This window comes from Petromyzon marinus, chromosome 69 (assembly GCF_048934315.1).
Source record: "Petromyzon marinus isolate PM22_M1 ecotype Great Lakes invasive population chromosome 69, UKy_Petmar_22M1.pri1.0, whole genome shotgun sequence".
Taxonomy (NCBI): domain Eukaryota; kingdom Metazoa; phylum Chordata; class Hyperoartia; order Petromyzontiformes; family Petromyzontidae; genus Petromyzon; species Petromyzon marinus.
The window spans coordinates 3,173,566-3,199,946 of NC_133735.1; the positions used below are offsets into that span (position 1 = coordinate 3,173,566).

Genomic DNA, 26,381 nt, shown 5'->3' on the forward strand with positions numbered 1-26,381 from the left:
AGACCTCCTTTGCCAGTAACAAGATATAGTAATAGGTTTTTACCCTTTTAACTGGCACAAAAACTGACACCTTTATTCGAGGCATCGTGTCTGCAATAGCCGCAACACAAGCAGTCAAAATGCAAACAAAAAATGATAATGATGATGGCACTGTCCTTGAATTTGATTGGTCCACAGCCGAGACGGCTTTTCTTAGAGCCCTTTAGTCTCTCCACAGGTGTTGGACCAGAAGACGCCAAAAGGCGTACAACTCAAAAACAGCGCACCATCAGAGTTATTGAGGGCTCGGGGTGAGCATTTACATTATGAGACCTCCTTTGCCGGTAACAAGATATAGTAATAGGTTTTTACCCTTTTAAACTGGCACAAAAACTGACACCTTTATTCAAGGCATCATGTTTGCAATGATCACAACACAAGCAGTCAAAATGCAAACAAAAAAGAGACAACTCTGATAATGATATTGGCACTGTCCTTGAATTTGATTGGTTCACACCCGAGACGGCTTTTCTTAGAGCCCTTTAGCCTCCACTGGTGTTGGACCAGAAGACGCCAAAAGGCGTACAACTCAAAAACAGCGCACCATCAGAGTTATTGAGGGCTCGGGCTGAGCATTTACATTATGAGACCTCCTTTGCCAGTAACAAGATATAGGAATAGGTTTTACCCTTTTGATGCCTTTAATAAAGGTGACAGTTTTGTGGTTGAAGCACGGTGCGGTGTGGTGTGGTGCAGTGTGGTGTGGTGTGGTGTGCGGCAGTGTGGTGTGGTGTGGTGTGGCATGGTGTGGTGCGGTGTGGTGTGCTGCAGTGTGGTGTGGTGTGCTGCAGTGTGGTGTGCTGCAGTGTGCTGCGGTGTGCTGCGGTGTGCTGCGGTGTGCTGCGGTGCGGCTCACCCCACTGGTGCCATGCTTGGCTTTGAGGGCTTCATATTCATCTTCCTGCAGCACGAGCAGCTCGGGGTGCTGGGCACTCATCGTGAACAGCGGCTGTACACAACAACAACAACAACATCAACAACTACATCATCAACAACAACAACAACTACATCGTCAACAAACATCAACAACTACATCGTCAACAAACATCAACAACTACATCGTCAACAAACATCAACAACTACATCAACAACAACTACATCGTCAAAAAACATCAACAACTACATCAACAACAACTACATCGTCAACAAACATCAATAACAAACATCAACTACATCATCAACAAACATCAACAACAACAACATCGTCAACAACTACATCGTCAACAAACAGCAATAACAAACATCAACAACTACATCGTCAACAAACATCAACAACTATATCATCAACAAACATCAATAACAAACAACAACTACATCATCAACAAACATCAACAACTACAACAACAACATCGTCAACAAACATCAACAACTACATCATCAACAAACATCAATAACAAACATCAACTACATCATGAACAAACATTAACAACAACATCGTCAACAACTACATCGTCAACAAACAACAACTACATCATCAACAAACATCAATAACAAACATCAATAACAAACATCAACAACTACATCATCAACAACTACATCGTCAACAAACATCAACAACTACATCGTCAACAAACATCAATAACAAACATCAACTACATCATCAACAAACATCAACAACAACAACAACATCATCAACAAACATCAATAACAAACATCAACAACTACATCGTCATGGGTCTCTGTGTGGTGAGTCTGTGGGTCTCTCTGTGTGGTGAGTATTTGGGTCTCTGTGTGCTGAGTCTATGGGTCTCTGTGTGCTGAGTCTGTGGGTCTCTGTGTGATGAGTCTGTGGGTCTCTGTGTGATGAGTCTGTGGGTCTCTGTGTGGTGAGTCTGTGGGTCTCTGTGTGGTGAGTCTATGGGTCTCTGTGTGGTGAGTCTATGGGTCTCTGTGTGGTGAGTCTGTGGGTCTCTGTGTGATGAGTCTCTGGTTATCTGTGTGCGCCAACACGCTCCAACACGCTCCAACACGCTCCAAGACACGCTCCAAGACACGCTCCAAGACACGCTCCAACACACTCTCCAACACACGCTCCAACACACTCCAACAAGCTCCAACACACGCTCCAACACGCTCCAACACACGCTCCAACACACGCTCAGAGACACGCTCCAAGACACACTCCAACAAGCTCCGACACACGCTCAGAGACACGCTCCAACACACTCCAACACGCTCCAACATGCTCCAACACACGCTCCAACACACGCTCCGAGACACACTCCAACAAGCTCCAATAAGCTCCAACACACGCGCTCCAACACACGCTCCAACACGCCCTCCAACACACGCTCCAACACACGCTCCAACACACGCTCCAACACACGCTCCAACAAGCTCCAACACGTTCCAACAAGCTCCAACACACGCTCCAACACACGCTCTAAGACACGCTCCAACACACGCTCAAAGACACTCCAACACGCTCCAACACACGCTCCAACAAGCTCCAACACACATGCTCCAACACACGCTCCAACAAGCTCCAACACACATGCTCCAACACACGCTCCAACACACACGCTTCAATACACTCCAACACGCTCCAACACACGCTCCAAGAAACTCCAACACACGCTCCAACACACGCTCCAACACACTCCAAGACACTCCAACACACGCTCCAACACAGTCTCCAACACACGCTCCAAGACACTCTAACACGCTCCAACACACGCTCCAAAACGCTCAAAAACACACGCTCCAACACACTCTCCAAGACACTCCAACACGCTCCAACACACGCTCCAACAAGCTCCAATACACATGCTCCAACACACGCTCCAACACACACGCTCCAATACACTCCAACACGCTCCAACACACGCTCCAACAAGCTCCAACACACATGCTCCAACACACATGCTCCAACACACATGCTCCAACACGCGCTCCAACACGCTCTCCAACACACGCTCCAACACACACGCTCCAACACACGCTCCAACAAGCTCCAACACGCTCCAACACGCTCCAACACGCCCAAACACGCCCAAACACGCTCCAACACACGCTCCAACACACGCTCCAAGACACTCCAACACGCTCCAACACGCGCTCCAACACACGCTCCAACACACGCTCCAACAAGCTCCAACAAGCTCCAACACGCTCTAACACGCTCCAAGACACTCCAACACACACTCCAACACACGCTCCAATACGCTCCAACAAGCTCCAACACACACGCTCCAACACACGCTCCAACACACACGCTCCAACACACACGCTCCAACACACACGCTCCAACACACACGCTCCAACACACACGCTCCAACACACGCTCCAACAAGCTCCAACAAGCTCCAACACACGCTCCAACACACGCTCCAACACACACGCTCCAACACACGCTCCAACACACGCTCCAACAAGCTCCAACACACGCTCCAACAAGCTCCAACACACGCTCCAACAAGCTCCAACACACGTTCCAACACACACGCTCCAACACGCGCTCCAACACACGCTCCAACACACGCTCCAACACACGCTCCAACAAACACGCTCCAACACACGCTCCAACACACGCTCCAACACACGCTCCAACACACGCTCCAACACACGCTCCAACACACGCTCCAACAAGCTCCAACACACGCTCCAACACACGCTCCAACACACGCTCTCCAACACACGCTCCAACACACGCTCCAACACACACGCTCCAACACACGCTCCAACAAGCTCCAACACACGCTCCAAGATACTCCAACATGCTCCGACACACACGCTCCGACACACACGCTCCGACACACACGCTCCGACACACACGCTCCGACACACACGCTCCGACACACACGCTCCGACACACACGCTCCGACACACACGCTCCAACACACGCTCTAAGACACACTCCAACACACACGCTCCAACACACGCTCCGACACACACGCTCCAACACACACGCTCCAACACACACGCTCCAACACACGCTCCAACACACGCTCCAACACACGCTCCAACACACGCTCCAACACACACTCCAACACGCACGCTCCAACACACTCTCCAACACACACGCTCCAACACACACTCCAAGACACACTCCAACACATGCTCCAACACACGCTCCAACACCACACGCTCCAACACCACACGCTCCAACACCACACGCTCCAACACACTCTCCAACACACACGCTCCAACACACACGCTCCAACACACACGCTCCAACACACGCTCCAAGACGCTCCAACACACGCTCCGACACACACGCTCCGACACACACGCTCCGACACACACGCTCCGACACACACGCTCCGACACAAACGCTCCGACACACACGCTCCAACACACTCGCTCCAACACACACGCTCCAACACACACGCTCCAACACACACGCTCCAACACACACTCTCCAACACACACTCTCCAACACACACGCTCCAACACACACGCTCCAACAAGCTCCAACACACGCTCCAACAAGCTCCAACAAGCTCCAACAAGCTCCAACACACACGCTCCAACACACACGCTCCAACACACACGCTCCAACACACTCGCTCCAACACACGCTCCAAGACACTCCAACACACTCTCCAACACACTCTCCAACACACGCTCCAACACACACGATCCAACACACGCTCTAAGACACACTCCAACACACACGCTCCAACACACACGCTGCAACACACACGCTCCAACACACGCTCCGACACACACGCTCCAACACACTCGCTCCGACACACACGCTCCGACACACACGCTCCGACACACACGCTCCGACACACACGCTCCGACACACACGCTCCGACACACACGCTCCGACACACACGCTCCCCGACACACACGCTCCCCGACACACACGCTCCAACACACACGCTCCAACACACGCTCCAACAAGCTCCAACACACGCTCCAACAAGCTCCAACACACTCTCCAACACACTCTCCAACACACTCCAACAAGCTCCAACACACGCTCCAACACACGCTCCAACACACGCTCCAACACACACGCTCCAACACACACGCTCCAACACACGCTCTAAGACACGCTCTAAGACACGCTCCAACACACTCTCCAACACAAGCTCCAACACACGCTCCGACACACACGCTCCGACACACACGCTCCGACACACACGCTCCGACACACACGCTCCAACACACACGCTCCAACACACACGCTCCAACACACAGTCCAACACACGCGCTCCAACACACACGCTCCAACACACGCTCCAACAAGCTCCAACACGCTCCAACAAGCTCCAACACACGCTCCAACACACGCTCCAAGATACTCTAACACGCTCCAACACATGCTCCAACACACACGCCAACACACGCGCTCCAACACACACGCTCCAACACACGCTCCAACACACACGCTCCAACAAACACGCTCCCCGACACACTCTCCAACACACGCTTCAACAAGCTCCAACACACGCTCCAACACACACGCTCCAACACACACTCTCCAACACACACGCTCCAACACACACGCTCCAACACACACGCTCCAACACACACGCTCCAACACACACGCTCCGACACACACGCTCCGACACACACGCTCCAACACACACGCTCCAACACACGCTTTAAGACACTCTCCAACACACGCTCCAACACAAGCTCCAACACACACTCCAACACATTCCAACACGCTCCAACACACGCTCCAACACACACGCTCCCCAACACACACGCTCCAACACACACGCTCCAACACACACGCTCCAACACACGCTCCCCAACACACACGCTCCCCAACACACACGCTCCAACACACACGCTCCGACACACACGCTCCGACACACACGCTCCGACACACACGCTCCGACACACACGCTCCGACACACACGCTCCGACACACACGCTCCGACACACGCTCCAACACACACGCTCCCCGACACACACGCTCCAACACACACTCTCCAACACACACTCTCCAACACACACTCTCCAACACACACGCTCCAACACACACGCTCCAACACACACGCTCCAACACACGCTCCAACACACACGCTCCAACACACACGCTCCAACACACGCTCCAACACACACGCTCCAACACACACTCTCCAACACACACGCTCCCCGACACACACGCTCCGACACACACGCTCCGACACACACGCTCCGACACACACGCTCCCCGACACACTCTCCAACACACACGCTCCAACACACACTCTCCAACACACACGCTCCAACACACACGCTCTAAGACATGCTCCAACACACACGCTCCAACACACACGCTCCAACACACTCTCCAACACACTCTCCAACACACACGCTCCAACACACTCTCCAACACACACTCCAACACACGCTCTAAGACACTCTCCAACACACTCTCCAACACACGCTCCAACACACACTCCAACACACATGCTCCAACACACACTCTCCAACACACATGCTCCAACACACACTCTCCAACACACTCTCCAACACACTCTCCAACACACACGCTCCAACACACGCTCCAACACACATGCTCCGACACACATGCTCCGACACACACGCTCCGACACACACGCTCCGACACACACGCTCCAACACACTCTCCAACACACACGCTCTCCGACACACACGCTCCAACACACACGCTCCAACACACGCTCCAACACACACGCTCCAACACACACTCTCCAACACACACGCTCCAACACACATGCTCCAACACACTCTCCAACACACTCTCCAACACACGCTCTAAGACACTCTCCAACACACTCTCCAACACACGCTCCAACACACGCTCCAACACACACTCTCCAACACACTCTCCAACACACGCTCCAACACACACTCCAACACACACTCCAACACACACGCTCCAACACACACGCTCCAACACACACGCTCCCCGACACACACGCTCCAACACACACTCTCCAACACACACTCCGACACACACGCTCCAACACACACTCTCCAACACACACTCCGACACACACGCTCCAACACACACTCCGACACACACGCTCCAACACACACGCTCCAACACACACTCTCCAACACACACGCTCCAACACACGCTCCAACACACACGCTCCGACACACACGCTCCGACACACACGCTCCGACACACACTCTCCAACACACTCTCCAACACACACGCTCTCCGACACACACGTTCCAACACACACGCTCCAACACGCTCCAACACACACGCTCCAACACACACGCTCCAACACACACTCTCCAACACACACTCCGACACACACGCTCCAACACACACGCTCCAACACACACTCTCCAACACACACGCTCCAACACACGCTCCAACACACACGCTCCGACACACACGCTCCGACACACACGCTCCGACACACACGCTCCAACACACACTCTCCAACACACTCTCCAACACACACGCTCTCCGACACACACGTTCCAACACACACGCTCCAACACGCTCCAACACACACGCTCCAACACACACGCTCCAACACACACGCTCCGACACACACGCTCCAACACGTGCTCCAACACACTCTCCAACACACACTCCAACACACGCTCCAACAAGCTCCAACACACACGCTCCAACACACGCTCTAAGACACACTCCAACACACGCTCCAACACACGCTCCAAGACACACTCCAACACACGCTCCAACACACGCTCCAACACACTCTCCAACACACTCTCCAACAAGCTCCAACACGCGCTCCAAGACACTCCAACACACTCCAACAAGCTCCAACACACGCTTCAACACACTCTCCAACACGCTCCCCGACACACACACTCCAACACACGCTCCCCGACACACACGCTCCGACACACACGCTCCCCGACACACACGCTCCAACACACACGCTCCCCGACACACACACTCCAACACGCTCCAACACACACTCTCCAACACACACGCTCCCCGACACACACTCTCCAACACACACGCTCCCCGACACACGCTCCAACACAAGCTCCAACACACGCTTCAACACACTCTCCAACACACGCTCCAACACACACTCTCCAACACACTCTCCAACACACGCTCCAACACACACTCCAACACACACGCTCTCCGACACACACGCTCCCCGACACACACGCTCCAACACACACTCTCCAACACACTCTCCAACACACACGCTCTCCAACACACTCGCTCCAACACACGCTCCGACACACACTCTCCAACACACACTCTCCAACACACACGCTCCCCGACACACACTCTCCAACACACACGCTCCCCGACACACGCTCCAACACAAGCTCCAACACACGCTTCAACACACTCTCCAACACACGCTCCAACACACACTCTCCAACACACTCTCCAACACACGCTCCAACACACACTCCAACACACACGCTCTCCGACACACACGCTCCCCGACACACACGCTCCAACACACACTCTCCAACACACTCTCCAACACACACGCTCTCCAACACACTCGCTCCAACACACGCTCCGACACACACTCTCCAACACACACGCTCCCCGACACACACGCTCCCCAACACACACGCTCCCCGACACACACTCTCCAACACACACACTCCAACACACACTCTCCAACACACACACACTCCAACACACACGCTCCAACACACACGCTCCGACACACACGCTCCAACACACTCTCCAACACACTCTCCAACACACGCTCTAAGACACTCTCCAACACACTCTCCAACACACGCTCCAACACACACTCTCCAACACACTCTCCAACACACGCTCCAACACACACTCCAACACACACGCTCTCCGACACACACGCTCTCCGACACACACGCTCCCCGACACACACGCTCCAACACACACGCTCCAACACACACGCTCACACACACGCTCCAACACACACGCTCCAACACACACTCTCCAACACACACGCTCCAACACACACGCTCCAACACACTCTCCAAGACACTCTCCAACACACTCTCCAACACACGCTCCAACACACACTCTCCAACACACTCTCCAACACACTCTCCAACACACTCTCCAACAAGCTCCAACACGCGCTCCAAGACACTCCAACACACTCCAACAAGCTCCAACACACTCTCCAACACACGCTCCAACACACACACTCCAGCACACGCTCCCCGACACACACGCTCCAACACACACTCTCCAACACACACTCTCCAACACACACGCTCTCCAACACACACGCTCCAACACACACGCTCCAACACACACGCTCCAACACACACGCTCCAACACACGCTCCAACACACACGCTCCAACACACACGCTCCAACACACACGCTCCAACACACACGCTCCAACACACACGCTCCAACACACACGCTCCAACACACACGCTCCAACACACACGCTCCAACACACACTCTCCAACACACACGCTCCAACACACACGCTCCAACACACTCTCCAACACACGCTCCAACACACTCTCCAACACAAGCTCCAACACAAGCTCCAACACACACTCCAACACACGCTCCAACACACACTCCAACACACACTCCAACACACTCTCCAACACATGCTCCAACACACTCTCCAACACACACGCTCTCCAACACACACGCTCCAACACACACTCTCCAACACACATGCTCCAACACACGCTCCAACACACGCTCCAACACACACGCTCCAACACACGCTCCAACACACACGCTCCAACACACTCTCCAACACACTCTCCAACACAAGCTCCAACACAAGCTCCAACACACACTCCAACACACTCTCCAACACACTCTCCAACAAGCTCCAACACGCGCTCCAAGACACTCCAACACACTCCAACAAGCTCCAACACACTCTCCAACACATGCTCCAACACACACACTCCAGCACACGCTCCCCGACACACACACTCCAACACGCTCCAACACTCGCTCCAACACACACGCTCCCCGACACACACACGCTCCAACACACACACTCTCCAACACACACTCCAACACACACGCTCCAACACACACGCTCTCCGACACACACGCTCCCCGACACACACTCTCCAACACACACTCCAACACACACGCTCTCCGACACACACGCTCCAACACACACGCTCCAACACACACGCTCTCCGACACACACGCTCCCCGACACACACTCTCCAACACACACGCTCCCCGACACACACTCTCCAACACACACGCTCCCCGACACACACGCTCCAACACACACGCTCCCCGACACACACGCTCCAACACACACTCTCCGACACACACGCTCCAACACACACGCTCCCCGACACACACGCTCCCCGACACACTCGCTCCAACACACTCTCCAACACGCTCCAACACGCTCCCCGACACACACGCCGGGAGGCGCCAGCGTGCACCTGGTAGCGCCCCAGCGTGATGGTGATGGTGACGTCGATGGGCGTGTTGGCCTGGCCTGCCACCGACTTGAGCAACGACATGAAGAGCAGCGGGAACCACACGATGCAGATGAGCAGCACCACGATCATGCCGCCCATGCCGTACTTGACCACTTTCTTCTTCTTCTGTCCCTTGGGCTGTGGGTACCTCTGTCGGGAGGGCGGGCAAGTGGGGGTGGGGTGATTGGGGTGGGTGAGGTGGTTGGGTGGGGGTGGTGGTGGGGTGGGGTGGGGGTGGGTGGGGTGGGGTGGGTGGGGTGAGGTGATTGGGGTGGGGGTGGGGTGGTGTGATTGGGTGGGGGTGGGGTGGGGTGGGGTGGGTGGGTGGGTGGGTGGGGGTGGGGTGAGGTGGTTGGGTGGGGTGAGGTGGGGTGGGGTGATTGGGTGGGGTGGGGTGGGTGGGGTGGGTGGGGTGGGTGGCATGGGGGCGGGCATGTGGGTGGGGTGGGTGGGTGGGGTGGTTAGTATTGGTGGTGTCAATGGGTGGCGTGGGGGCGGGCAGGTGGGGTGGGGTGGGTGGGGTGGGTGGGTGGGGTGGGTGGGGTAGGGTGGGGTGAGGTGGGGTGAGGTGATTGGGTGGGGTGGGTGAGGGGAGTGGGTTGGGTGAGTGGGGTGGGTGGGGTGGGGTGGGTGGGGTGGGGTGGGTGGGGTGGGGTGAGGTGATTGGGTGGGGTGGGTGGGGGTGGTTGGCATTGGTGGCGTCAATGGGTGGCGTGGGGGCGGGCAGGTGGGGTGGGGTGGCGAGTGGGCGGCGCCGTGGGGTGGTGGAGGGCAATGTCGCACAACCTCAAAACGAGCATTATGTGGTTCCCACCGCACTACCCACCCCCACCGCCCCCACGAACGCACGCCCCCACTAAACACTCGAGGAGGAATCACGTGGTGCGATGGGTTTTCACCCGAGGACCCCGCTAGCAGGGACGTTCCACGGTTTCCCCCTGACCAGGAAATTGGCTGAGCCCCCCCCCCCCCTCCAAAAAAGGGGGGGCATGGAGCTTTCCAGGCCGGCCGCGACCAAGCATACACAGCCAGTTTACCCTGGCGACAGGCTAAACAGCGGGCTGGGAGGGAAAAGCCTCCAGGCGTAGAGGAGGATTTAAGAGGGAGGAACCGAGGGGATTACCGGTGAGTCAGCGGCGGGGGAAACGCAGGCACAGGGACAATGGAAAGGGTGGTTGGGGGGGTGGTGGTGGTGGGGGATGACGTGACCCCCTCCCCCCGCCCCCCGCCCCCCGCCCCCCGCTCCCCGGCCCCCCGGCCCCCCGCAACGGCCAAAGCGCTCAAAACGTCCGCAAACGAGGATTCGATTGGACGGCGCAGGATGACGTCACGTGACCCGGGGGTCAAGGGGGCTTCGGGAACAGTGGGGGTGGAGGGAGGGAGAGATTGGGTCAGAGTTCGTTCTGGAGCGGGAGAGAGGTGAATACCGGCGGGGAGTGGGGAGGGGGGCATCAGCCCCCCCCCCCACAATTACGTGAACGTGAATTATCCGTAATGGAGGTTTTTTTTTTGGGGGGGGGGGGGGGTAAAATCGTGTAAATATATAAATGTTGCGTCGTGAAACTCCGCCACCACCCGACACAGCCAACCACTACACTATACACTACACTATACACTACACTATACACTACAATATACACTACACTATATACTACACTACACCACACACTACACTACACGCTACACTACACACTGCACTATACACTGCACTATACACTACACTATACACTACACTATACACTACACTATACACTACACTATACACTACACTATACACTACACTACACTATACACTACACTATACACTACATTATACACTATACACTACACGCTACACTATACACTGCACTATACACTACACTATACACTACACACTACACTATACACTACACTATACACTGCACTATACACTGCACTATACACTACACTATACACTACTACACTATACACTACTACACTATACACTACACTACACACTACACTATACACTACACTAAACACTACACACTACACTACACACTACTATACACTACGCTATATACTACAAACTACACTACACTATACACTACGCTATATACTACAAACTACACTACACTATACACTACTCTATATACTACAAACTACACTACACTATACACTACTACACTATACACTACTACACTATACACTACACTATGCACTACACACTACACTATACACTACACACTACTATACACGACTGTACACTACACTATACACTACTATACACTACTACACTATACACTACTACACTATACACTACTATACACTACACTATACAACTACTATACACTACTATACACTACACTAAACACTACACTACACACACTATACACTACTATACACTACACTCTACACTACTATACACTCGACCATATACTACACTATACACTACTACACACTACACTATACACTACACACTACTATACACGACTGTACACTACACTATACACTACTATACACTACACTATACAACTACTATACACTACCATACACTACACTATAATACACTACTATACACTACTATGCACTACACTATACACTACTATACACTAATTCAGCATGCTACTTTGCTGGCTTAGTCTCTGACACGGCCATCGTGAACCCTCTGACAGAGACACCCAGACCCAGGGCTTGAACCCAGCCTCTCAGTGTCTCTGACACGGCCATTATGAACCCCCTGATAGAGAGAGAGACACCCAGACCCAGGGCTCGAACCCAGGCTCTCAGTGTCTCCGACACGGCCATTATGAACCCCCTGATAGAGAGAGAGACACCCAGACCCAGGGCTCGAACCCAGGCTCTCAGTGTCTCCGACACGGCCACTATGAACCCACTGACAGAGAGAGAGACACCCAGACCCAGGGCTTGAACCCAGGCTCGCAATGTCTCTGACACGGCCACTATAAACCCCCTGATAGAGAGAGACACCCAGACCCAGGACTCGAACCCAGGTTCTCAGTGTCTCTGACACGGCCACTATAAACCCCCTGATAGAGAGAGAGAGAGACACCCAGACCCAGGGCTCGAACCCAGGCTCTCAGTGTCTCTGACACGGCCACTATGAACCCCCTGATAGAGAGAGACACCCAGACCCAGGGCTCGAACCCAGGCTCTCAGTGTCTCTCCGACACGGCCACTATAAACCCCCTGATAGAGAGAGACACCCAGACCCAGGGCTCGAACCCAGCCTCTCAGTGTCTCCGACACGGCCACTATGAACCCCCTGACAGAGAGAGAGAGACACCCAGACCCAGGGCTCGAACCCAGCCTCTCAGTGTCTCCGACACGGCCACTATGAACCCCCTGATAGAGAGAGAGACACCCAGACCCAGGGCTCGAACCCAGGCTCTCAGTGTCTCCGACACGGCCACTATGAACCCCCTGATAGAGACACCCAGACCCAGGGCTCGAACCCAGGCTCTCAGTGTCTCCGACACGGCCACTATAAACCCCCTGATAGAGACACCCAGACCCAGGGCTCGAACCCAGGCTCTGGGGTTTGTGTCGTGGCGCCCCCCACCCTCCCACCACCACCCCCTCCTGCCCCCCCCCACGCTGTCCCCACCTTCTCCGACTCGCGCCAGCACTTGAGGATGAAGATGTTGGCATAGATGTCCTCCACGCACATCCAGTTGGAGAGGCTGAGCGTAGTGTCGGTCCACACCCAGTCCATGACAGCGCGCAGCTCAATGAGGAACGGCACCAGGCGGAATCTGGGGGGCGGGCGGAGGGGGGGGTTTGAGGGGTGCGGTCTTTTAGCGCTGGTTGTTTGAGTCTGCACTCACTCACCCACTCAATCACTCACACACTCACTCAACCACACACTCACTCAACCACTCACCCACCCATCCACCCACTCACCCACTCAATCACTCACACACCCACTCAATCACTCACACACCCACTCACTCACTCACCCACCCACTCACCCACCCACCCACCCACTCACCCACTCAATCACTCATACACTCACTCAACCACTCACCCACCCATCCACCCACTCACCCACTCAATCACTCACACACCCACTCACTCACTCACCCACCCACTCACTCACTCACCCACCGACCCACTCACTCACTCACCTACCCACCCACTCACTCACCCACCCACCCACCCACTCACCCACCCACCCACTCACTCACTCACCCACACACCCACCCGACCTAGCGACCCACCGACACATCCGCAGACCCACCCACCGACCAACCCACCTATCCATTCACTCACTCACTCATCCATTCACTCACCCACCCACCCACCTATCCATTCACTCACTCATTCACCCACCCATCCATTCACTCACCCACCCATCCATTCACTCACTCACCCACCCACCCATCCATTCCCTCACTCACCCATCCATTCCCTCACTCACCCATCCATTCACTCACTCACCCACCCACCCACCCGACCTACGGACCCACCCACACATCCGCAGACCCAACCACCCACCTACCAACCAACCCACCCATACATTCGCTCAATCACTTACCCACCCACCAATCCATTCACTCACTCACTCACCCATCCATCCATGCACTCACTCACTCACCCACCCATTCACTCACTCACCCACTCACTCACTCACTCACCCACCCACTCACCCACCCACCCACCCACTCACCCACTCAATCACTCATACACTCACTCAACCACTCACCCACCCATCCACCCACTCACCCACTCACCCACTCAATCACTCATACACTCACTCAACCACTCACCCACCCATCCACCCACTCACCCACTCAATCACTCACACACCCACTCACTCACTCACTCACCCACCCACTCACTCACTCACTCACCCACCGACCCACTCACTCACTCACCTACCCACCCACTCACTCACCCACCCACCCACCCACTCACCCACCCACTCACTCACTCACCCACACACCCACCCGACCTAGCGACCCACCCACACATCCGCAGACCCACCCACCGACCAACCCACCTATCCATTCACTCACTCACTCATCCATTCACTCACCCACCCACCTATCCATTCACTCACTCATTCACCCACCCATCCATTCACTCACCCACCCATCCATTCACTCACTCACCCACCCACCCATCCATTCCCTCACTCACCCATCCATTCCCTCACTCACCCATCCATTCACTCACTCACCCACCCACCCACCCGACCTACGGACCCACCCACACATCCGCAGACCCAACCACCCACCTACCAACCCACCTATCCATTAACTCACTCACTCACTCACCCATCCATTCACTCACTCACTCACCCACTCACCAACCAACCCACCCACTCACCAACCAACCCACCCATACATTCGCTCAATCACTTACCCACCCACCAATCCATTCACTCACTCACTCACCCATCCATCCATGCACTCACTCACTCACCCACCCATTCACTCACTCACCCACTCACTCACTCACTCACCCACCCACTCACCCACCCACCCACCCACTCACCCACTCAATCACTCATACACTCACTCAACCACTCACCCACCCATCCACCCACTCACCCACTCACCCACTCAATCACTCATACACTCACTCAACCACTCACCCACCCATCCACCCACTCACCCACTCAATCACTCACACACCCACTCACTCACTCACTCACCCACCCACTCACTCACTCACTCACCCACCGACCCACTCACTCACTCACCTACCCACCCACTCACTCACCCACCCACCCACCCACTCACCCACCCACTCACTCACTCACCCACACACCCACCCGACCTAGCGACCCACCCACACATCCGCAGACCCACCCACCGACCAACCCACCTATCCATTCACTCACTCACTCATCCATTCACTCACCCACCCACCTATCCATTCACTCACTCATTCACCCATCCATTCACTCACCCACCCATCCATTCACTCACTCACCCACCCACCCATCCATTCCCTCACTCACCCATCCATTCCCTCACTCACCCATCCATTCACTCACTCACCCACCCACCCACCCGACCTACGGACCCACCCACACATCCGCAGACCCAACCACCCACCTACCAACCCACCTATCCATTAACTCACTCACTCACCCATCCATTCACTCACTCACTCACTCACCCACTCACCAACCAACCCACCCACTCACCAACCAACCCACCCATACATTCGCTCAATCACTTACCCACCCACCAATCCATTCACTCACTCACTCACCCATCCATCCATGCACTCACTCACTCACCCACCCATTCACTCACTCACCCACCCATCCACTCACTCACTCACCCACCCATTCACTCACTTACCCACCCACCAATCCATTCACTCACTCACCCACCCACCCACCAATCCATTCACTGACTCACTCACTCACCCACCCACCTATCCATCCATCCATTCACTCACTCACTTACCCACTCACCAATCCATTCACTCACTCACCCACCTATCCATCCATTCACTCACTCACCCATCCATCCACTCACTCACTCACTCACCCACCCATCCATCCATTCAATCACTCACCCACCCACTCACCCACCCACCCACAGCCACCCCACAGCACCCACCCCTGGAAGAGAAAGAGGTTCAGGTAATTGTAGCTCTTGGTGAGGAAGTTGCCCAGGATGCGCGTGGGGTAGCCGCAGCGGATCTGGTAGGCCGAGAGGCCGAAGTAGACGCACTTCACAAAGTTCACTCACTCACTCACTCACCCACCTATCCATCCATCCATCCACTCACTCACCCACCCACCCACCCATTCACTCATTCACTCACTCACCCATCCATCCACCCATCCATCCATTCACTCACTCACCCATTCACTCACTGACCCACCCACCCATTCACTGACTCGCTCACTCACTTACCCACCCACCAATCCATTCACTCACTCACCCATCCATCCATCCATTCACTCACCTCACCCACCCATCCATCCATCCATTTACTCACTCACTCACCCACCCACCCACCCATTCACTCACTCACCCACCCAACCATCCACTCACTCACTCACCCACCCATTCACTCACTCAACCACCCATCCACTCACTCACTCAACCACCCATCCACTCACTCAACCACCCATCCACTCACTCACTCAACCACCCATCCACTCACTCAACCACCCACCCATTCACTCACTCACCCATCCATCCATCCATTCACTCACCCACTCACCCACCCAGCCAACCCACGGCACCCACCCCTGGAAGAGAAAGAGGTTCAGGTAATTGTAGCTCTTGGTGAGGAAGTTGCCCAGGATGCGCGTGGGGTAGCCACAGCGGATCTGGTAGGCCGAGAGGCCGAAGTAGACGCACTTCACAAAGTTCACTCACTCACCCACCCATCCATCCACTCACTCACTCACTGACCCATCCATCCATTCACTCACTCACTCACTCACCCATCCATCCATTCATTCACTCACTCACTCACCCACCCATTCACTCACCCATCCATCCATCCATTCACTCACTCAATCACTCACCCATTCACTCACTGACCCACCCACCAATCCATTCACTCACTCACTCACCCACCCATCCATCCATCCATTCACTCACTCACTCACTTACCCACCCACCAATCCATTCACTCACTCACTCACCCACCCATCCATCCATTCATTCAATCACCCACCCACTCACCCACCCACAGCCACCCCACAGCACCCACCCCTGGAAGAGAAAGAGGTTCAGGTAATTGTAGCTCTTGGTGAGGAAGTTGCCCAGGATGCGCGTGGGGTAGCCGCAGCGGATCTGGTAGGCCGAGAGGCCGAAGTAGACGCACTTCACAAAGTTCACTCACTCACTCACCCACCTATCCATCCATCCATCCATTCACTCACTCACCCACCCACCCACCCATTCACTCATTCACTCACTCACCCATCCATCCACCCATCCATCCATTCACTCACTCACCCATTCACTCACTGACCCACCCACCCATTCACTGACTCGCTCACTCACTTACCCACCCACCAATCCATTCACTCACTCACCCATCCACCCATCCATTCACTCACCTCACCCATCCATCCATCCATTTACTCACTCACTCACCCACCCACCCACCCATTCACTCACTCACCCACCCAACCATCCACTCACTCACTCACCCACCCATTCACTCACTCAACCACCCATCCACTCACTCACTCAACCACCCATCCACTCACTCAACCACCCATCCACTCACTCACTCAACCACCCATCCACTCACTCAACCACCCACCCATTCACTCACTCACCCATCCATCCATCCATTCACTCACCCACTCACCCACCCAGCCACCCCACAGCACCCACCCCTGGAAGAGAAAGAGGTTCAGGTAATTGTAGCTCTTGGTGAGGAAGTTGCCCAGGATGCGCGTGGGGTAGCCGCAGCGGATCTGGTAGGCCGAGAGGCCGAAGTAGACGCACTTCACAAAGTTCACTCACTCACTCACCCACCTATCCATCCATCCATCCACTCACTCACCCACCCACCCACCCATTCACTCATTCACTCACTCACCCATCCATCCACCCATCCATTCACTCACCCATTCACTCACTGACCCACCCACCCATTCACTGACTCACTCACTCACTTACCCACCCACCAATCCATTCACTCACTCACCCATCCATCCATCCATTCACTCACTCACCCATCCATCCATCCATTCACTCACTCACTCACCCATCCATCCATCCATCCATTTACTCACTCACTCACCCACCCACCCACCCATTCACTCACTCACTCACCCACCCACCCATCCACTCACTCACTCACCCACCCATTCACTCACTCACTCAACCACCCATCCACTCACTCACTAAACCACCCATCCACTCACTCAACCACCCATCCACTCACTCACTCAACCACCCATCCACTCACTCAACCACCCATTCACTCACTCACCCATCCATCCATCCATTCACTCACCCACCCACCCATCCACTCACTCACTCACTCACCCACCCACCCACCCAGCCACCCCACGGTACCCACCCCTGGAAGAGAAAGAGGTTCAGGTAATTGTAGCTCTTGGTGAGGAAGTTGCCCAGGATGCGCGTGGGGTAGCCACAGCGGATCTGGTAGGCCGAGAGGCCGAAGTAGACGCACTTCACAAAGTTCACTCACTCACCCATCCATCCATCCATTCACTCACTCACTCACTGACCCATCCATCCATTCACTCACTCACTCACCCATCCATCCATTCATTCACTCACTCACTCACCCACCCATTCACTCACCCATCCATCCATCCATTCACTCACTCAATCACTCACTCACCCATTCACTCACTCACCCACCCACCAATCCATTCACTCACTCACTCACTCACCCACCCATCCATCCATCCATTCACTCACTCACTCACTCACTTACCCACCCACCAATCCATTCACTCACTCACTCACTCACCCATCCATCCATCCACTCACCCACCCACCCACTCACCCACCCACAGCCACCCCACAGCACCCACCCCTGGAAGAGAAAGAGGTTCAGGTAATTGTAGCTCTTGGTGAGGAAGTTGCCCAGGATGCGCGTGGGGTAGCCACAGCGGATCTGGTAGGCCGAGAGGCCGAAGTAGACGCACTTCACAAAGTTCACTCACTCACTCACCCACCTATCCATCCATCCATCCACTCACTCACCCACCCACCCACCCATTCACTCACTCACTCACCCATCCATCTACCCATCCATTCACTCACTCACCCATTCACTCACTGACCCACCCACCCATTCACTGACTCACTCACTCACCCACCCACCAATCCATTCACTCACTCACCCATCCATCCATCCATTCACTCACTCACCCATCCATCCATTCACTCACTCACTCACTCACCCACCCACCCATCCATCCATCCATTTACTCACTCACTCACCCACCCACCCACCCATTCACTCACTCACTCACCCACCCAACCATCCACTCACTCACTCACCCACCCATTCACTCACTCACTCAACCACCCATCCACTCACTCACTAAACCACCCATCCACTCACTCAACCACCCATCCACTCACTCACCCACCCATCCATCCACTCACTCACTCACCCACCCATTCACTCACTCACTCACTCACCCATCCATCCATCCATTCACTCACCCACTCACCCACCCAGCCACCCCACGGCACCCACCCCTGGAAGAGAAAGAGGTTCAGGTAATTGTAGCTCTTGGTGAGGAAGTTGCCCAGCATGCGCGTGGGGTAGCCACAGCGGATCTGGTAGGCCGAGAGGCCGAAGTAGACGCACTTCACAAAGTTCACTCACTCACTCACCCACCTATCCATCCATCCATTCACTCACTCACCCACCCACCCACCCATTCACTCATTCACTCACTCACCCATCCATCCACCCATCCATCCATTCACTCACTCACCCATTCACTCACTGACCCACCCACCCATTCACTGACTCGCTCACTCACTTACCCACCCACCAATCCATTCACTCACTCACCCATCCATCCATCCACTCACTCACCCATCCATCCATTCACTCACTCACTCACCCATCCATCCATCCATCCATTTACTCACTCACTCACCCACCCACCCACCCATTCACTCACTCACTCACCCACCCATTCACTCACTCACTCAACCACCCATCCACTCACTCACTAAACCACCCATCCACTCACTAAACCACCCATCCACTCACTCAACCACCCATCCACTCACTCACTCAACCACCCATCCACTCACTCACTCACTCACCCATTCACTCACTCACTCAACCACCCATCCACTCACTCACTCAACCACCCATCCACTCACTCACTCAACCACCCATCCACTCACTCAACCACCCACCCATTCACTCACTCACCCATCCATCCATCCATTCACTCACCCACTCACCCACCCAGCCAACCCACGGCACCCACCCCTGGAAGAGAAAGAGGTTCAGGTAATTGTAGCTCTTGGTGAGGAAGTTGCCCAGGATGCGCGTGGGGTAGCCGCAGCGGATCTGGTAGGCCGAGAGGCCGAAGTAGACGCACTTCACAAAGTTCACTCACTCACCCATCCATCCATCCATTCACTCACTCACTCACTGACCCATCCATCCATTCACTCACTCACTCACCCATCCATCCATTCATTCACTCACTCACTCACCCACCCATTCACTCACCCATCCATCCATCCATTCACTCACTCAATCACTCACTCACCCATTCACTCACTCACCCACCCACCAATCCATTCACTCACTCACTCACTCACCCACCCATCCATCCATCCATTCACTAACTCACTCACTCACTTACCCACCCACCAATCCATTCACTCACTCACTCACTCACCCATCCATCCATTCACTCACCCACTCACCCACCCACAGCCACCCCACAGCACCCACCCCTGGAAGAGAAAGAGGTTCAGGTAATTGTAGCTCTTGGTGAGGAAGTTGCCCAGGATGCGCGTGGGGTAGCCACAGCGGATCTGGTAGGCCGAGAGGCCGAAGTAGACGCACTTCACAAAGTTCACTCACTCACTCACCCACCTATCCATCCATCCATTCACTCACTCACCCACCCATTCACTCACTCACTCACTCACCCATCCATCCACCCATCCATCCATTCACTCACTCACCCATTCACTCACTGACCCACCCACCCATTCACTGACTCACTCACTCACTTACCCACCCACCAATCCATTCACTCACTCACCCATCCATCCATCCATTCACTCACCCATCCATCCATCCATTCACTCACTCACTCACTCACCCACCCATCCATCCATCCATTTACTCACTCACTCACCCACCCATTCACTCACTCACCCACCCAACCATCCACTCACTCACTCACCCACCCATTCACTCACTCACTCAACCACCCATCCACTCACTCACTAAACCACCCATCCACTCACTCAACCACCCATCCACTCACTCACTCAACCACCCATCCACTCACTCAACCACCCACCCATTCACTCACTCACCCATCCATCCATCCATTCACTCACCCACCCACCCATCCACTCACTCACTCACTCACCCACCCACCCACCCAGCCACCCCACGGCACCCACCCCTGGAAGAGAAAGAGGTTCAGGTAATTGTAGCTCTTGGTGAGGAAGTTTCCCAGGATGCGCGTGGGGTAGCCACAGCGGATCTGGTAGGCCGAGAGGCCGAAGTAGACGCACTTCACAAAGTACCACAGCTGGGCCACGATGTTGTCACTGAACTTCCTGCACAACAACACAACAACAAACAATACACAACAACAACACGCAACAACAATGTACAACAACAAATACACAGCAACAACACACAACAAGCAACACACAACACAATACACAACAAGCAATAAACACAATACACAACAATACACAACAACAATGTACAACAACAACAAACAATACACAACAACACACAACAATAATGTACAACAACAATACACAACAACAACACACAACAACAACAAACAACAGACAACATCAATACACAACACACAAGCATTAAACACAATACACAACAACAACAATGTACAACAATACACAACAATAATACACAACAATAATACACAATAACACACTACAACAACACACAACAATACACAACAAGCAAATGCATTACCACACTAACAAATAACAACACTCCACCTCCTCCACCCATCCCCCTCCCCCCCATCCCACCTCACATCCCCCTCCCTCCTCCCTCCTCCCCCTCCCTCCCCCACCCACCCCACCCACCCACCCACCCCACCCACCTCTCGGTGACCTCCGGCAGGATGAAGAACATCCCGACGTGGATGCCGAAGACGAGCACCACCTGGAACACCACCTTGCCCAGCCCCTCCCCCTAACCCCTCCCCACCCACCACTCCACCCACCCACCCCACCCACCCCACCCACCCCCACTCACCCCACCCACCCCCACCCACCCCACCCACCTCTCGGTGCCCTGATCACCAAACTAACTCACCCACTCAACAACTTACCCAACAACCAACCACCCAGACACCCACCCATCCATCCACCCCACCACACTCACCCACCCCACCCACCACCCCACCCACCCCACCCACCACCCACCCCACCCACCCCACCCACCTCTCGGTGACCTCCGGCAGGATGAAGAACATCCAGACGTGGATGCCGAAGACGGGCACCACCTGGAACACCACCTTGCCCAGCACCTCCCCCTAACCCCCCACCCACCCACCACTCCACCCACCCACCCCACCCACCCTACCCACCCCACCCACCCCACCCACCCCCACCCACCCCACCCACCTCTCGGTGCCCTGATCACCAAACTAACTCACCCACTCAACAACTTACCCAACAACCAACCACCCAGACACCCACCCATCCATCCACCCCACCACACTCACCCACCCCACCCACCCCACCCACCACCCACCCACCCACCCCACCCACCTCTCGGTGACCTCCGGCAGGATGAAGAACATCCAGACGTGGATGCCGAAGATGAGCACCACCTGGAACACCACCTTGCCCAGCACCTCCTCCTAACCCCACCCACCCACCCACCACTCCCACCCACCCCACCCACCACCCACCCACCCTACCCACCCCACCCACCCCACCCACCCCACCCACCCCACCCACCTCTCGGTGCCCTGATCACCAAACTAACTCACCCACTCAACAACTTACCCAACAACCAACCACCCAGACACCCACCTATCCATCCACCCCACCACACTCACCCACCCCACCCACCACCCCACCCACCCCACCCACCACCCACCCACCCACCCCACCCACCTCTCGGTGACCTCCGGCAGGATGAAGAACATCCAGACGTGGATGCCGAAGATGAGCACCACCTGGAACACCACCTTGCCCAGCACCTCCCCCTAACCCCACCCACCCACCACTCCACCCACCCCACCCACCCCACCCACCCCACCCACCCCACCCACCCCACCCACCTCTCGGTGCCCTGATCACCAAACTAACTCACCCACTCAACAACTTACCCAACAACCAACCACCCAGACACCCACCCATCCATCCACCCCACCACACTCACCCACCCCACCCACCACCCCCACCCACCCCACCCACCACCCACCCCACCCACCCCACCCACCTCTCGGTGACCTCCGCAGGATGAAGAACATCCAGACGTGGATGCCGAAGACGGGCACCACCTGGAACACCACCTTGCCCAGCACCTCCCCCTAACCCCCCACCCACCCACCACTCCACCCACCCACCCCACCCACCCTACCCACCCCACCCACCCCACCCACCCCCACCCACCCCACCCACCTCTCGGTGCCCTGATCACCAAACTAACTCACCCACTCAACAACTTACCCAACAACCAACCACCCAGACACCCACCCATCCATCCACCCCACCACACTCACCCACCCCACCCACCCCACCCACCACCCACCCACCCACCCCACCCACCTCTCGGTGACCTCCGGCAGGATGAAGAACATCCAGACGTGGATGCCGAAGATGAGCACCACCTGGAACACCACCTTGCCCAGCACCTCCTCCTAACCCCACCCACCCACCCACCACTCCCACCCACCCCACCCACCACCCACCCACCCTACCCACCCCACCCACCCCACCCACCCCACCCACCCCACCCACCTCTCGGTGCCCTGATCACCAAACTAACTCACCCACTCAACAACTTACCCAACAACCAACCACCCAGACACCCACCTATCCATCCACCCCACCACACTCACCCACCCCACCCACCACCCCACCCACCCCACCCACCACCCACCCACCCACCCCACCCACCTCTCGGTGACCTCCGGCAGGATGAAGAACATCCAGACGTGGATGCCGAAGATGAGCACCACCTGGAACACCACCTTGCCCAGCACCTCCCCCTAACCCCACCCACCCACCACTCCACCCACCCCACCCACCCCACCCACCCCACCCACCCCACCCACCCCACCCACCTCTCGGTGCCCTGATCACCAAACTAACTCACCCACTCAACAACTTACCCAACAACCAACCACCCAGACACCCACCCATCCATCCACCCCACCACACTCACCCACCCCACCCACCCACCCACCCCACCCACCACCCACCCACCCACCCCACCCACCTCTCGGTGACCTCCGGCAGGATGAAGAACATCCAGACGTGGATGCCGAAGACAAGCACCACCTGGAACACCACCTTGCCCAGCACCTCCCCCTAACCCCACCCACCCACCCACCACTCCACCCACCCACCCCACCCACCACCCACCCACCCACCCCACCCACCTCTCGGTGACCTCCGGCAGGATGAAGAACATCCAGACGTGGATGCCGAAGACGGGCACCACCTGGAACACCACCTTGCCCAGCACCTCCCCCTAACCCCACCCACCCACCCACCACTCCACCCACCCCCACCCACCACCCACCCCACCCACCCCACCCACCTCTCGGTGACCTCCGGCAGGATGAAGAACATCCAGACGTGGATGCCGAAGACGGGCACCACCTGGAACACCACCTTGCCCAGCACCTCCTCCTAACCCCACCCACCCACCCACCACTCCACCCACCCACCCCACCCACCACCCACCCACCCACCCCACCCACCTCTCGGTGACCTCCGGCAGGATGAAGAACATCCAGACGTGGATGCCGAAGACGAGCACCACCTGGAACACCACCTTGCCCAGCACAGACTTGCGCAGGTACAGGGCCCGGTCCACCACCATGGTGCCGAACTGGATGAGGAGCATGACGAGGAAGGCCTGGGGCACCTGGTCCTCGGACAGCGTCGACGCAATGTCCGCCGCTGCCGAGTGTTTCTTCACGTGGGTGGGAGGGGGGGGGGGAGGTGGGGAGGGAGGGAGGTGGGGAGGTGGTGGGGGAGGGGGGGAGGTGAGGGTGGAGAGGAGAGGAGGGAGGAGAGGGAGGAGAGGGAGGGTGGAGAGGAGAGGGAGGAGGAGGGAGAGGAGGGGGAGGGAGGGAGGAGATGGAGGGTGGAGGAGGGGGAGGAGGGGGAGGGAGGGAGGTGGGGGAGG

The 26,381-nt window shown here is 55.9% G+C and overlaps 1 protein-coding gene across 1 annotated transcript in view; it reads right to left on the bottom strand.

Annotated features, from left to right (window-relative positions):
* Window positions 1-26,096, bottom strand: part of LOC142906721 (piezo-type mechanosensitive ion channel component 2-like) — a 44,208-nt gene extending 18,112 nt beyond the window's left edge. Inside the window, exons 1-10 of the mRNA XM_076055100.1 lie at window positions 25,947-26,096; window positions 25,138-25,233; window positions 24,787-24,882; window positions 24,130-24,225; window positions 23,779-23,874; window positions 23,453-23,544; window positions 22,430-22,588; window positions 13,942-14,089; window positions 10,317-10,505; window positions 896-988 (exon numbers count right to left, since the gene is read on the bottom strand). Coding sequence (XP_075911215.1) covers window positions 896-988; window positions 10,317-10,505; window positions 13,942-14,089; window positions 22,430-22,588; window positions 23,453-23,544; window positions 23,779-23,874; window positions 24,130-24,225; window positions 24,787-24,882; window positions 25,138-25,233; window positions 25,947-26,096 — 1,215 coding nt within the window. The remainder of the gene's footprint in view (window positions 1-895; window positions 989-10,316; window positions 10,506-13,941; window positions 14,090-22,429; window positions 22,589-23,452; window positions 23,545-23,778; window positions 23,875-24,129; window positions 24,226-24,786; window positions 24,883-25,137; window positions 25,234-25,946) is intronic.
* Between the last annotated feature and the right edge of the window lie 285 nt (window positions 26,097-26,381).